Source organism: Anolis sagrei, chromosome X (assembly GCF_037176765.1).
Source record: "Anolis sagrei isolate rAnoSag1 chromosome X, rAnoSag1.mat, whole genome shotgun sequence".
NCBI lineage: Eukaryota > Metazoa > Chordata > Lepidosauria > Squamata > Dactyloidae > Anolis > Anolis sagrei.
In genome coordinates this window covers 96426156-96441493 of record NC_090034.1, presented here as the reverse complement: position 1 = coordinate 96441493, position 15338 = coordinate 96426156, and the positions used below count along the sequence as shown (strand labels likewise).

At 45.6% G+C, this 15338-nt stretch overlaps 1 protein-coding gene across 1 annotated transcript in view; it reads left to right on the top strand.

The window, feature by feature from the left end:
- The first annotated feature begins 1149 nt into the window (after window positions 1–1149).
- Window positions 1150–15338, top strand: part of LOC137094902 (spectrin beta chain, non-erythrocytic 4-like) — a 109899-nt gene continuing 95710 nt past the window's right edge. Inside the window, exons 1-7 of the mRNA XM_067460854.1 lie at window positions 1150–1290; window positions 9773–10051; window positions 12166–12317; window positions 12678–12851; window positions 13084–13175; window positions 14014–14094; window positions 14652–14767. Of these exons, the coding sequence (XP_067316955.1) occupies window positions 9865–10051; window positions 12166–12317; window positions 12678–12851; window positions 13084–13175; window positions 14014–14094; window positions 14652–14767 (802 nt within the window). The 5' untranslated portion in view covers window positions 1150–1290; window positions 9773–9864. The remainder of the gene's footprint in view (window positions 1291–9772; window positions 10052–12165; window positions 12318–12677; window positions 12852–13083; window positions 13176–14013; window positions 14095–14651; window positions 14768–15338) is intronic.

The following is a 15338-nucleotide window of genomic DNA, read 5'->3' as shown; positions in this document are numbered from 1 at the left end:
AGTGGTTTTTGAGTTTTGTCAATCCCACAAACAAACATTACATTTGTAATTATATAGATTGTTGTATGATGTCTTAACTTGTGTTAGTAGCATTGAATCCTTGCTGTAAGCCGGTCTGAGTCCCTCTACGGAGGTGAGAATATCGGGATATTTATTTATTAATCGTGTCAGGCAACTGAACCGTTGTATTACATTTTTTACAGAACAAACAAACAAACATACATGCAAAAGACACAGAGTTTGCAAGCTTGGTAGTTGATTAAATGTCCTTTGACCAGTAGCTGGCCACTTGGAGTGCTTCTGGTGTTGCCACAAGGAGGTCCTCCATTGTGCAGGTTGCATTGCAGCAAGTGGTCTGTAGTTTGCTCTTCTCCACACTTGCATGTTGTGGATTCCACTTTGTAGCCGCATTTCTTAAGATTGGCTCTGCACCTCGTGGTGCCAGAGCACAGTCTGTTCAGTGCCTTCCAAGTCGCCCAGTCTTCTGTGTGCCCAGGGGGGAGTTTCTCATTGGGTATCAGCCATTGATTGAGGTTCTGGATTTGAGCTTGCCACTTTTGGACTCTTGCTTGCTGAGGTGTTCCAGCGAGTGTCTCTGTAGATCTTAGAAAACTATTTCTTGATTTAAGTCTTTGATGTGCTGGCTGATACCCAAACAGGGGGTGGGCTGGAGATGTCACTGCCTTGGTCCTTTCACTATTGATATAAAAGTGTTTAATAAATAAATAAACCTGGAGGGCCTAAGTTTGCTTATGCCTGGACTAGATGCTCTTTGGGGTGTCTTTTCCAACTCTATCATTCTGCTTGGGCAAAGCTGGGAGGCACCCAAAAGGGACTGAAGGTGTTCCAAAATCATTTTCAAAAGAAGTGGTCCAAAAAAAACCTTTGAAAGAAAGGTTGTGTTGTGTACTTTACATAAAGAAGAGACTTAAGGGTGGCTGGAAGGAAGACAAAGATGTTCCCCTTAACTTCCAGGCCAGAGATGGTTAGAGCCCTCCTCCTCCTGCTGCTGCCATCCTTCCAGCATCCCTAGAGAAGAGAGGCGGTGCGCCTCGCCTGTCTCTCCTCCATCCTTCCTGGAAAGCGCGCCTCCTCCTCCTCCTCTTCTTCTTCCTCCTCCTCCTCTTCCTACTCTTCCTCCTCCTCCTTCCTCCGTTCTCCGGGGCTGGGCTGGGCTAGGCGGGGATTGGCTGCCAAGGCTGCCTTAGCCGGAGCGCAAAGGACCGCTGCTCTGCCTCCTTCCTCCTCCCTTTCCTCCTGCATCCCTTGGCCAGCCTTGGAGAAGGCGAGGTGAGTGCATAGAGGGGGGCTTTCTCCACCCTTCCTCAACCCTTTCTCCCCATAGATGTGAGTGTGTACGTGCGTGGTGGGCACCTGGCCTTGGCACCTCCCTCTCTCCTTGTGCCCCTGCCCAAAGAGAGAGGAGACCCAGCTACTAAATAAACAGGGAGGGGCAGACCTCTTCCCTCTCCCCTCTTGATGTCTCCAGCTTTGGAATTGGGGATTCCTGGACTTGGCACCCATCATGCCAACTGGGCATTGTTCCCTTCTGATAGACTGGGTGGCGAGTCTCAGCATTTCCCCCAATGCCATCCCTCGCCAGCCGGCGCTGTCCATGGTTGTTTTCTCCCTCCCTGGAAAGGTCATTGGAGGCCTTCCTCATCCCATCTGGACCAGGCCTGCTTTGCCTTTGGGTCTCTCCTCACCCCCCTCCTTGAGCACCACCACCAATGGGCTGATGTTCAGGTGCTTTTAGGCCATGCCAGGCCCAAAGATGGTGACCGGGTGCAGCAAGGAAGGACACATGGCATCTCCTAAAGGAGGTCTCCTTGGCCTTTCTGGAGTCGAAGGAGAATGAGAGAAGCAGGAATCGTGGGAAAGCCTTCTCCTATTTGCATATGCCGCTGTGTCTCTTTCACCTATAGCCCTAGCTGGTGATTTTATGCATCATTGCATTGACTGGTAAAGCATGAGGGGCTTATCCATGTTTTGCCAAAGCCCCCCACGAACAGAGCTGGAATGCCTGCAGTTCCTTTGTGTGTATCATCATTGCAGAAGAGATTCCCGGGGAATCGGGTCCCCAGTTTCCCTTCCCCTTAAGGGAACTATATATGAGCATGTCGGAACACAAAGTGCTGAGCTCCCCATTCGGAACGTTCCAGTTGTTTGCAAATTAGGTTTCTGTAACGCCGGGAAAGAGAGATTGAGTACACCAAGGAGCAGCCTTGGTGTGGTGATGACTTATTGGCATCCATTGTTTAATTAGCTGGGCTGGCAACTGAAGATAAGGGAAAACTAGGCCTTCTGTGGAATTCTCCCCTCTTTCCCCCTCCTGGAGCCTGTCCTTGCAAATGTCTGGATTGCTTTCAATGTGCATTCACAGTCAGGGAAACTTTTGGGGGGATCTGGTCACCCCAATGTAGTGTGGACCAAAGTAAGCAAATATTTGCTCTTTTTCGTCAGGACAGAATGCTTCTGGAACATAGCCATACAGCCCAAAAAACTTACAGCAACCCATTTGCTTCTTTTATTTGGGGCTGCCGGTTAATGCGCTGAGCTGCTGAACTTCCAGACCAAACAGTCATCAGTTCAAATCCGGGGAACAGGGTAAGCTCCCACAGTTAGCCCCAGCTTCTGCCAACCTAGCAGATCAAAAACATGCAAATGTGAGTAGATCAATAGGTACTGTTTCATCTGGAAGGTAACGGCACTCCATGCAGTCATGCCGGCCACATGACTTAGGAGGCGTCTACGGACAATGCTGGTTGTTTGGCTTAGAAATGAAGATGAGCACCATCCCCAGAGTCAGACATGACTAGATTTAATGTCAGGGGAAACCTTTACCTTCACTTTTAACCTTTTTGGCAGTAATATTGCAGTCATGCTGGCCACATGACCAAGGAGGTATCTACAATGCCAGCTCTTTGGCTTAGAAATGGAGATGAGCACCACCCCCATTGTCAGACACAACTGGATTTAATGTCAGGGGAAACCTTTACCTTTAACATTTTTGGCACTAATATTGGAGAGTGGCTCCTGGCCAAGTGGTCCCTGGTCAAAAAAGGTTAGGAACCACTGCATTAAAACTGCTGAGCTGCTGAACTTGCTGACTGAAAGGTTGGTGGTTCGAATCCGGGGAGTGGGGTGAGCTCCCACTGTTAACCCCAACTTCTGTCAACCTAGCAGTTTGAAAACATGTGCATGTGAGTAGATCAATAGGTACTCCTTCGGCAGGAAGGTAACAGCACTCCATGAAGTCATGCTGCCCACATGACCTTGGAGGTGTCTATGGACAATGTCGGTTCTTCAGCTTCAAAATGGAGATGAGCACCAATGCTCAGAGATAATGTTAATGATTAGACTTAATGTCAAGGGGGAATATTTACTTTTATAAGGAAAGAGCGATATTGATCCACGCCTGTTCAGAAGTCTGAAGTAGGGCTTGGTGGGAAAGGGACTACAAGAAAGGAGATTCCATATGAATATTAAGAAGAACTTCCTGATTGTGAGAGCTGTTCAGCAGTGGAATGCTCTGCCCCGGAGTGTGGTGGAGGCTCCTTCTTTGGAAGCTTTTAAACAGAGGCTGGATGGCCATCTGTTGGGGGGTGCTTTAAATGCAATTTTCCTGCTTCTTGGCAGAATGGGGTTGGACTGGATGGCCCATGAGGTCTCCTCCAACTATGATTCTGTGACTGAGAATGTGTGTGCCTTTCTGCTTGGCATCATGGTATTTGTGGGTACTTTCCTTGGTTACATGTGGCTCTCCATAAACACAATGAACAGCAACAGTGTTGATGATGGGGAATTGTCATTTTGTGCCCTTCTTGGGAGCTTCCCAGTAGCTCCTGGCCAACCACAATGGGAAAGCGGCTATTGTTATTCTTTGGTGTGCTTCCGTAGAGCCTATGCCAAAGGTCTTACTATAAACTAGGCAACTCTGATGGGTCTGTGAGCCAATGTCTTCTGCTCAGGATCATCTGCAGACTGCATGGGCTGCAAAAATAATAATAATAACCAGCTTCCCCAAATACATAACCGAACAGGAGGCCAGTTTCCAATACAGATATTTGGGGGTTGTTATGTCAATTGAAAGGTGAGCACCACAACAGCTAAAAAAATGGGTTAGCAGAGTCAAAATCCCAAGAGAATGCATAAATAAGGTATAGACTTCCTACAAAAGAGACAAAACTTCAATTTCTGAGTATACTACGGCTATCAAATATTAGAATGTTAGGCCAGACCCTGCTTTCCTGCAGCCTGCCAATGTATAATTCCATAACACCAAAACTTCAAAACACCAAAATCTCAAAACTTCTTTGCTTAAGAACAATGCCAAGGCACAGATCTCTGTTTTCCATACAGCAGATCTGACTCCCTGCACAAAATCTAAGACTCCAAAAGCACACTTCTTCCTCTTCCCTTGAGAAAGAAGCCCCAAAGTGACCAGACTGCTCCCGTGCAAATCTGCCACTATCCATAGGTACACTATCTCTCTCCTTCCCATGGAGCAGAGCATAGTAGATGAACCAGACTCCTCAGGTCTGTCACACTTTGAGCATTATTAGACCGAGTCTTTTATAGGAATATTCTGTTGATACAGTCCCAAAGTTGAAAATTAATAATAAACATCTTCTATCCTGGATCCATCTCAGTTTCCTGGCCAGATGTTGATCTTCTTGATTGGTGTTGACAAACACAAGGCTTGTGTTGACTTCCTTCTTAACATAAGGAATGTTATAAACATTTCTGTTATCACTCTCCCAGTAGTTATCAGTTTACTATTAGCAACTTTTAATTACAATCTAGTCAGCAGGCAGTGTTATCAGAATTTACTATTAGCAACTTTTAATTACAGTCCAGCAAGCAGGTAGTTAGTCATTGCAGGCCTTAATATTTTACTGGTACTTCCAAAATTATTAGCTCCATCCATACATTCATCTTCCATTCTTCCATTCATTCCCACACATCATTATTAAATTCACATTTGTCAAATCTGCAATAATATTTTAATGACATAGATGTGGGTGAAAAGTCAGGAGAGAATGCTTCTAGAACATGTCCATACAACCCAGAAAACTCACAGCAACTCAGTGATTCCGGCCATGAAAGTCTTAGACAAGAAACCACTGAATATGTCAAAAGTCCCATCTGATTTTGGTTATGACTTTGGGTGGGTGCTCAGAGGCACTGGCCTTAGCCACCGAAGCCATAGAGGGTCATCCCCTGGCGCTTGAGGGTGTAGACCATGTCCATGATGGTCACCTGCCATTGGTTCCAGGTTACCTTCCAGATTTCTTAGAAGCTGCTTGCCTTGAAGACATTCACCAATTCAAGGGGATTGTTTTTTCCTCAGTGTTGCCTTCGAGATGGAAGTGTGGGACATTTCAGAAAGTGGGCTGGAGGTAGAACAACCCATTGGGACATTTGTCCTGCACATGTCCCATTGAAATGAGTTCCCAATTGATTGTGCTTATTGTACTGAAGAGTATGAAACATTTTGCAGCCATATAAATGTCTTTCACGCTTTGATGGCCTCTTGTTCTCAATTTATATTACTAAAGCAGGTCCTTGGGTAAGTCACTGGATAAGGCAAATGGCTTTGTGTAATTCCAATCCTAAAACCATGGATTGCTTCTTCCACACTCTATAACAGGCATGGGCCAAGTTGGGCCCTCTGGGTGCTTTGGACTTCAACTCCCACCATTCCTAACAGCCTCAGGCCCCTTCCTTTTCCCCCTCCGCCGCTTAAGCGGCGGAGGGGGAAAAGGAAAGGGCCTGGGGCTGTTAGGAATGGTGGGAGTTGAAGTCCAAAGCATCCAGAGGGCCCAACTTGGCCTATGCCTGCTCTACAAGAGATATGACTGATCAGACTATTGTCTCTATTTCAAAGAAGACGGCGAGATTCAACTCACCTGGAGTTCCTCCAGAGTTGGATTGGATCCTCTTTTGGATTTTTATTTGGTTAGGAACTGCGCTGGCTGGAGGCCAATAATGCAGTGGGTGTCTTATCAAGATCTGCGACGTGATGGACGGCCCCAGCCGGGCACTCATGACCTTATTGCAGCCGTGAGCCTGGGGTGGGGTTAGGACGCTTAGATTGAGATGAACTGCTTCCCAGACTAGGCCAGGCATTAGAAGGAATCACATTCAGTCTGGAAGAAAGCAGAAAAATGAGGTTTGAAATTGCAAGGAGCCAATGTCCTAGTGTTTTGGGGTTTTTTTTTCAGAGCTAGCCCCACCCAAAGCCAAGACAAAAGCTGCATTTTGTCTTCAAGACCTGAGATCCTTTCCTGGGATGCTGCCCTACATGGGTTCATCAAGGGTGGAAGGATTGGTAACATATTCCCAGGGTTCTAGATAAGGGAAGGAGCTTTCCCAGTCAGGGACTTCGTTTTCCGACTTGAGAAACTGCAAGTCGCTTCTGGTGTGAGAGAATTGGCTGTCTGCAAGGACGCTGACTAAGGGACGCCCTGATGTTTTGACATTCTTCCATCCTTGTGGGAGGCTTCTCTCATGTCCCGACATGGGGAGCTGGAGCTGACAGAGGGAGCTCATCCACATTCTGCCCAAATTCGAATGTCCAATCTGTCAGCCTTCAGGCCTGCCAGCACAAGGGTTTAACCCAGTGGTTCTCAACCTGGGGTCTCCAGATGTTTTTGGCCTTCAACTCCCAGAAATCCTAACAGCTGGTAAACTGGCTGGGATTTCTGGGAGTTGTAGGCCAAAAACATCTGGGGATCCCAGGTTGAGAACCACTAGTTTAACCCATTGCACCGTTGGGGGCTCCAATGATTAACTGACATATTGCATGTGTGTTGTCAAAGACTTTCATGGCTGGAATCACTGGGTTGCTGTGAGTTTTCCAGGATGTATGGCTATGTTCTAGAAGCATTCTCTCCTGACGTTTTGTTCACAACTAGCCAGGGATTCCCTAGCCAGGGACTGAACTTGCAAGAGATTTTTGTATGCAAAGCAGCGGCCCTTCCTTTTCTGTCTTGTTGTGATGCATGGCTTTTCCAGAACACCAATTCTGCAAATGGATTGCAAGAATGATATAATAATGGAAGAGACCACATTGGCCATCTAGACCAACCCCTGCCATGCAGGAAAAGCACAATCAAAGTACCTCCGACAGATGGCCATCCGACAGATGGCTATCCAGCCGCTGTTTAATATCCTCCAAGGAAGGAATTTCCACCACAGGATGACCATTTATTTTGGAACTTCCCTAGGGGTGCTTGGTACTTTACTTATGTTAGAAAGAAGGACCCTGCTCCAAGAAGGTTCCAGTCAGAAAGTAGGTAAAAGGTAAAGGTTTTCCCTTGACATTAAGTCCAGTCATGTCCAACTCTTGGAGTTGGTACTCATCTCCATTTCTAAGCCGAAGAGCCAGTGTTGTCTGTAGACACCTCCAATGTCATGTGGCCAGCATGACTGTATGGAGTGCCATTACCACCCCTATTGATCTACTCACATATGCATGTTTTTGAACTGCTAGGTTGGCAGGAGCTGGTGCTAACAGTGGGAGCTCACCCCACTCTCCGGATTTGAACCTGCGACCTTTCAGTCACCAAATTCAGCAGCTCAGTGGTTTAACCCACTCACCTCTGGGGACTTCAGTTAGAAAGTAAAAAGTAAACAATGGGATTTTTTTTTCATGTCAGGAGCGACTTGAGAAACTGCAACCTGAGAATTGGCCATCTGCAAGGACATTGCCTGGGGATGCCCAGATGTTTACCATCCTGTGGGAGGCTTCTCTCATGTCTTCACATGAGAAGCTGGAGCTGACAGATGGGAGCTTACCCTGCTCCCTGGATTTAAACTGCTCACCTTTTGGTCAGCAGTCCTGCCGGCACAAGGGTTTAACCCATTGCACCACCTGAACCAAGTAGTTGGGAGCTGAGGAAAAGTGTGTAATTGTTTGGCTCCATACATATTAAGACATAGTTCCAGGCTTCATGATATCTGTCATGTGAAGAAATGTGGGAAATGGGCCCAAGGATGAGTTTGGGGTAAGGATTGGAAGAAAGCAAAGGATGGGATGGTAAAGTCTCTGAAAATCAGGTATAGGAGTAAACATTTCTAGGCTGAGAACCATATCTAGGGAGACGGGATTGTCCATCAACAGTTGGCACATCTGGGTAGCAAACCAAGCAGGCAAGCATACAGGGCACCTTATCACAGTTTGCTCCTCCTATGCTCCTCCTAGCTGAATTATAGCAATTCTTTATACAGGTTTTCAAATCCCCACTCAACCATGAAAACTTGCCAGGTGATCTTGGGCAAGTCGTGCAGTCCTAACCTCAGAAAACCTCTTGCATTCAGCTCAGCATTAAGCCAGAAACAGCCGTGCAGGCAAACAAGAACAACAATGAATAGAACAATTTAAAATCATTAAAGACAACAAAACTGCACAGTACACCATTAAAAGCCCATCAGGTCCATTCCTAAAAGCCTGACAAAGCAGGGATGCTTCTATTTGACAATGGGAAAAGAGTAATCAGGGAACCATCCTAGACTCGCTAGAGCAGGGGTCCTCAAACTAAGGCCTGGGGGCCGGATGCGGCCCTCCAAGGTCATTTACCCGGCCCTCTCTCTGGGTCAACCTAAGTACGAAGCTACTTGAAAGGACACAATAACAACAATAATCCTATCTCATCAGCCAAAAGCAGACCCACACTTTCCACTGAAATACGAATAAGTTTACATTTGTTAAAATTGTTCTCAATTTTAATTATTGTATTGTTTTTATTTATTTTTTTGCACTACAAATAAGGTATTTGCAGTGTGCATAGGAATTAATTCATGTTTTTTTCGAATTATAATTCGGCCCGCCAACAGTTTGAGGGACTGTGACCTGGCCCTCTGTTTAAAAAGTTTGTGGACCCCTGCTCTAGAGCAATGGTTCCCATCCTTTTTTTTTGACCAGGGATCAATTGACCAGGGACCATTTGACCAGGGACCACTTTGATCAGGGACCACTTTGATCAGGGATGACTTCACCAGGGACCGCTTGACCAGGGACAACTTTGACCAGGGACAACTTTGATCAGGGGCCACTTTGACCAGGGATCACTTTGACCAGGAACCACTTGATCAGGGGCCACTTTGACCAGGGACCACTTTGACCAGGGACCACATGACCAGGGACTACTTTGACCAGGGACCACTCTCCAACATTAGTACCAAAAGGGTTACTAATCGGTTTTTGCTCAACTTGAGATTCAGTTTGGTTATTTGGGGTGCTGATTCAGAAACTTGCATTGGATAGACCACATCAGCTCTAATTTGTGGTACAGAACATGTGCCATTCAGTAGTCGGCATCTCATTGCCCACAGAAAACCATATTTAATAAGTCTTGGTACTAAAATCGAGTTTCGCGATACCAGTTGCTCTTATTGCAATGATGTAGTAATGGTGAGGCTGTGGACCGTATTTTAGTTCTTGCGAACTGCTGGTGGTTCATGGACCACAGGTTGGGATCCACTGCTCTAGAGAATGAATACTAAAGTCTTGGAGCAACCACTGAGAAGGCCCTCTCCCTTGTTTCCACCAAACAAGCTTGAAAAACTAATAGGGGAGAGAAAAATCATAGTTCTTCTGTGAGCTAGGACATTTCTGGAATCTTATGTAGATAGGAGGCTTGTTTTTGTTTTGCAAGGCATTGCAAAGGATGTTACCCTGTTGGCTGCAACTTATAAACAAAGCTTCTCACTGAACCTTCCTTTCTCTGGTCTGATTTAGTTCTCTCTGAAATCTTCAACCCAACAGGAATTTCCAGCAGCCTCTTGCAGCTTCAGGAGTTCATGAAGTCCCCGCATGTGGATCCGTGACGGGATCTGCTTCTCCGCCACGACAGCAAGATGGCAAACGTTTCTCCAGCTAAGCTGGATAACATGGAAGCCCAGCAACAGCAGCAGCAGCAGCAACAACAACAAAATAACAACACTCGGTGGGAAAATACAGAGCACCACCATCCCCACCGAACCTGGGATGAGACCACTGCCACTGCCAAACTCTTCGAATGCTCTCGGATCAAAGCGTTAGCTGGTAGGTCGGTGTCTTGGGTCCAGATCATGCATGGGCAAACTTTGGCCCTCCAGGTGTTTTGGACTCCAACTCCTACAGTCCCTAACAGCCTCAGGCCCTTTCCTTTCCTCCCTCAGATGCTTAAGTGGCTGAGGGGGAAAAGGAAAGGGCCTGAGGCTGTTAGGGATTGTGGGAGTTGAAATCCAAAACACCTGGAGGGCCCAAGTTTGCCCATGCCTGGTTCAGACACTCCTGTGCTTATCAATATCAGATCTGTGGTCTTTGCTTTATGATGAGTAGAAGAGAGAAATCCTGAATAGCAGATTAAAAACATAGCAAACCATCATTACTATTATTATTACTTCCTGCCTTTCTCCCAGTCTGGCTCTTAAGGTGGCTTACAAAAGCTGAAAGAGATGGAGCTTTGAAATTTACAAAGTAGTGGCTGGCATTCTGTTAATCAGTTATGACTTTGCAGATTGGGCTCACTACTTTGTAACTGGTTCCTATTCACATTTATGATCATGGTTATTAATTTATCATATCAGAAGTGAATCGAGGTAACAGTTGTAGTGTATTAAAAACACAAAGTTTTAAAATTTGGCATTATACTAAATGACCTTTGACCAGAAGCTGGCCACTTGGAATGCCTCTGGTGTTGCTATAAGAAGGTCCTCCATTGTGCATGTGGCAGAGCTCAGGCTGCATTGTAATAGGTGGTTTGTGGTTTGGTGTCATTACCATAATTATGAATGACTCATTAAAATACACACATCCACCACAATGGACAGATTTTTGCAGTGCCGGTGAGCAGGGTGCTGAAGGATGATGCACCTAGTTCTCTCCTACGATAATGTTTGGCCACTTGAACAATCAACCATCAAATTCTTGCTGAAATGTAAAGGTAAAGTCCCAGTTTAAGATCTCTAGAACAGTCACCAAGAAAGTCCTCTCAGACGTCCTCACCAGATGTTCCTGTAAAGGTGGCATGATAGCGAGAAGGGCTTCCCTAAAAGATCTAAAAATGTGGGCAGGCTCAAAATGTGGGCAGCTTAATCAATCCATGAGATCACCAGAATCCAGGAAGTATGGGACTGAATAGGTCATAACCTATCCCTTTAGGCCAGCGTTTCTCAACCTGAGAGTCAGGTCCCCTGGGGGGGTTGTGAGCGGGTTTCAGAGGGGTCACCAAAGACCATCAGAAAACAGTATTTTCTGTTGGTCATGGAGGTTCTGCATGGGAAGTTTGGTCCAATTCTGTTGTTAGTGGGGTTCAGAACGCTACTTGATTGTAGGTGAACTATAAATCCCAGCAACTACAACTTCCAAATGTCAAGGTCTATTTTCACCAAACTCCACCAGTGTTCACATTTGGGCATATTGAGTATATGTGCCAGGTTTCCTCCAGATCCATCATTGTTTGAGTTCACAGTGCTCTCTGGATTTAGGTGAACTACAACTCCAAAACTCAAGGTCAATGCCCACCAAACCCTTCCAGTATTTTCTGTTGGCCATGGTAGTTCTGTGTACCAAGTTTCCATCATTGGTGAAGTTCAGAATCTTCTTTGACTATAGATGAACTATAAATCCCAGAAACTACAACTCCCAAATGACAAATTTATTTATTTATTTATTTATTTAGTGCATTTCTATCCCACCCTTCTCCCCACAAGGGGGACTCAAAATCAAATATTTGTGCCAAATTTCGTCCAGTGAATGAAAATAATCTTGCATTACAGATATTTACAATATGATTCATAACAGTAGCAAAACTACAGTTATGAAGTAGCAACAAAATTAATTTTATGGTTGGGGGTCACCACAACATGAGGAACTGTATTAAGGGGTTGTGGCATTTGGAAGGTTGAGAAACACTGTCAACCGTGAGGCTTTATAGGTTATAACTATAAGACATCCTTCCAGGGGAAAACAAAAACCAGGAAGTAGGTGGCACTTTAATTCTCATTGGATTAGAGACAGCATTTTAATCCAGTGAGGGTTTCCGTTGTCTCCTCCGATGCATTTCAAAGGAAAGCCGTGAGTGTTTCACAAGAGAGCTGCATTCTGGATACCTGGATTCTCCCTGGTGTTCTTAAGGGTGTGGGGTGTCACCTAACAAGCTGAAATTCTGGCAGATGAACGAGATGCTGTCCAGAAGAAGACTTTCACCAAGTGGGTCAACTCTCACCTGAGCCAAGTCTCCTGTCGAATCAATGACCTCTACACAGACCTGCGGGATGGCTACATGTTGACAAAGCTGCTGGAAGTTCTGTCTGGAGAGCAGTTGGTAAGTGGTGTATGTGTTTGTGTCCTTATATACCCTTGGCTGCTGGAGAAGACATCTAGCACTTACTTCTAAGGGAGAAGGGGCCACTTCCATAAAGCCAGATACATAGCTTAGTCTGCGTAGTATTATTTATTTATTTATTTATTTATTACTTGCACTTATTAACCGCCGCTCTCAGCCCTAGGGCGATATTAGGAAGAACTGTATCCAACAATAGAGTGGACTTCTTCAGAAGGTGATAAGTTCTCCTTCATTGGAGAAGGCTGGGTGGAATCAAGGGTAGAGTCAAGATGAGAAATTACCATGAGATATGCTTCCTTGGGTACACTTCACTCCAGTTTTTCTTGTCCTTCCTGGAAGCCCAAGCCAACACGTGGCCGGATGCGTATCCACTCCCTGGAAAACGTGGACAAGGCACTGCAGTTCCTGAAGGAGCAGCGAGTCCACCTGGAGAATGTGGGCTCCCATGACATTGTTGATGGCAACCATCGTCTGACGCTGGGCCTGATCTGGACCATCATCTTGAGGTTCCAGGTAAGGCTGAAAGGGACAAATGGGGAGCATGGTGTGGTGCTGCATGTGCCTTCCTGTCATTTGTTGAGCCCACAAAGAGAAACTCCAAGAAGTCCATGAGATCTGTGGCTATTATTTTGCCTCTCCTGGAGCCTGCACCAGTCCAGATTTTGATGGCAGGGTTGTGGTGGGAAGGAAGGCGTGGTAGGCATGGACTCTTGCCATTCTGTCTTTCCCCATGGCTCCTTCTCAGATCCAGGTGATTAAAATTGAAACCGAAGACAACCGAGAGACCCGCTCAGCCAAGGATGCCTTGCTGCTCTGGTGCCAAATGAAGACAGCAGGGTAAGCAGGGTTTTTAGGATGGTAGCAGTGACTGATTTGCCAACAGAAGCACAACTACAGACTTGAGTCTTTAGTCAGTGGGCAGTTGAGTGCAACCTCTCTGGATCCCCTCTCCCATCATGATCAGAGTCACTTGCCTCTTTGTTCTATTTTACTTTATTAAACATCGTTTCCCAGTTCATATTACAGTTTAGAAATAAAACACAAATGATATGACCAATGGTAATGGGCAGTTCCCATGTCAGTGGCATGGTAAATTCGTGCCATGTTTTCATCCAGGTTTGAAAGGAGTGCTCCAAGGTGCTGAAAAGTGGCCTTAACTAAGTTCAGAACTTTGGACAGCTCCTTTGATGGAATAGATTCACTACTTAAGAGCCACCAGCCACCATTTGATACATCAACCTCCAAACCTTAATATTTCATGGTGAAAAGTTCTAGTTCTGCATCATACAGATTTCAGAAAACTACATCCAAAGTTGGTAAAAAGATTTTGCACTAATTCAATAAATTGGGGGCCCAGCAACAACTTTGGTGAGCATGAAAAGTAAAAGCAAAGGAATATTGTTGTTTATTTATTTATATTGCATATTTTCCCTAGTTTGGGACTCAAGGTGGCTTGCTACAAGTAAAGCAAAATAGAATTAAATATTAGAAGTGTTTTGACCAAGGAACATTCTCCCATGTCAGTAGGGTCACTCATTTCCCTAAGCTCCCAATTACGTTGCTCCAAGTTACCTTTTGCCATTTGGTTTGAGTGAAATGGTGAAGGATGATCACTTCAATATAAAGTTGCAGGAATACCTGCTTTGCTTTCTTGTAACTATCCTTCTCTTCTCAGGTACCCCGAAGTCAATATCCAGAACTTCACTACCAGTTGGAGGGACGGGCTAGCTTTCAATGCCCTCATCCACAAGCACAGGTATGAAGAAGGGCCAAGGCTGCTATGGCACAATTGTATCAGGCTGAGTTTGGGTTTGATTATCGATGCCAGTAGTTCCCTAAGAGGGACACAATATCCGTCTCTTAGCTAGTCTAGGACAGAAACACCACTAGTGTCTCCACAAGCAGCTCAGGTCTCTAGCTAATGGTGTGTTGAGAGTGTGGAGCAGAAATGTAACTTGTCACATCAGTTTACCCTCTCCATAAAGTTGATTTCATCAGAATGAGGGAGGAATCTGAAAGGCATGCATGCACTAAGGGCTGGAGTTACAAACAGTGATTAAGCACAGTAAGAAGTTTGTTTGAAGCAGTTGTGGCAATCATGGAACTCTCCAAATGCCAATGGACTGCATCTCCCAGCATCCCTCACTCTGTGCAACCTAGGGTCATGGGAGTTGTATTCCAGCATCTGGAAGTCCTTACCTCACCTGTGATTTAAAGCCACCCCTCTCTGTTATAACAAAGCCAGAGGGAATATGGGCAGGAAGAGAATTGGGACCTTTTCTCTCAGGTATGGCCTTCTCATTCCTTCCGCAGGCCGGACGTCATTGATTTCAGGAAGCTAACCAAATCCAATGCTGCCTACAACCTCCAGCAGGCCTTCAACACAGCAGAGCAACAGCTGGGCCTTGCCAAACTGCTGGATCCAGAAGGTAATGTCCTCAATTGACCTGCTGAGTGATGAACAGGAGGAGAACCTATCTATAGCTGCTTTGAGACAGGAGAACGTGTACTTGGGATGTTCCATTCTTGGCAGCAATTCCTATTTAAAGCCAGGAAGGTCCAATTCTGTTGGAGTTCCACTGCTTATAGAAACAGGATATAGTTATGAGTGAGGAAGAAATGGAGATTAACATTGGAGTATATTTTCTGTATGCTCACACCTGGAAGGCTGATATTTGAGGTCTATAAGTGTTCCAGAGGACAAGAATTGTGTTACACATGCAGGCTACTCTCTCTTCCTATAGTACAGTGTTTCTCAACCTGGGAGTCAGGACCCCTTGGGGGATTGCGAGGGGGGTGTCAGAGGGGTTGCCAAAGACCATCAGAAAACACAGTATTTTCTGTTGGTCAGGATGTTTTATGTGGGAAGTTTGGCCCAATTCTCTCATTGGTGGCATTCAGGATGCTATTTGATTGTAGGTGAACTATAATCCCAGCAATTACAACTCCCAAATGTCAAGATCTATTTTCCCCAAACTCCACATTTGGGCATATTGAGTG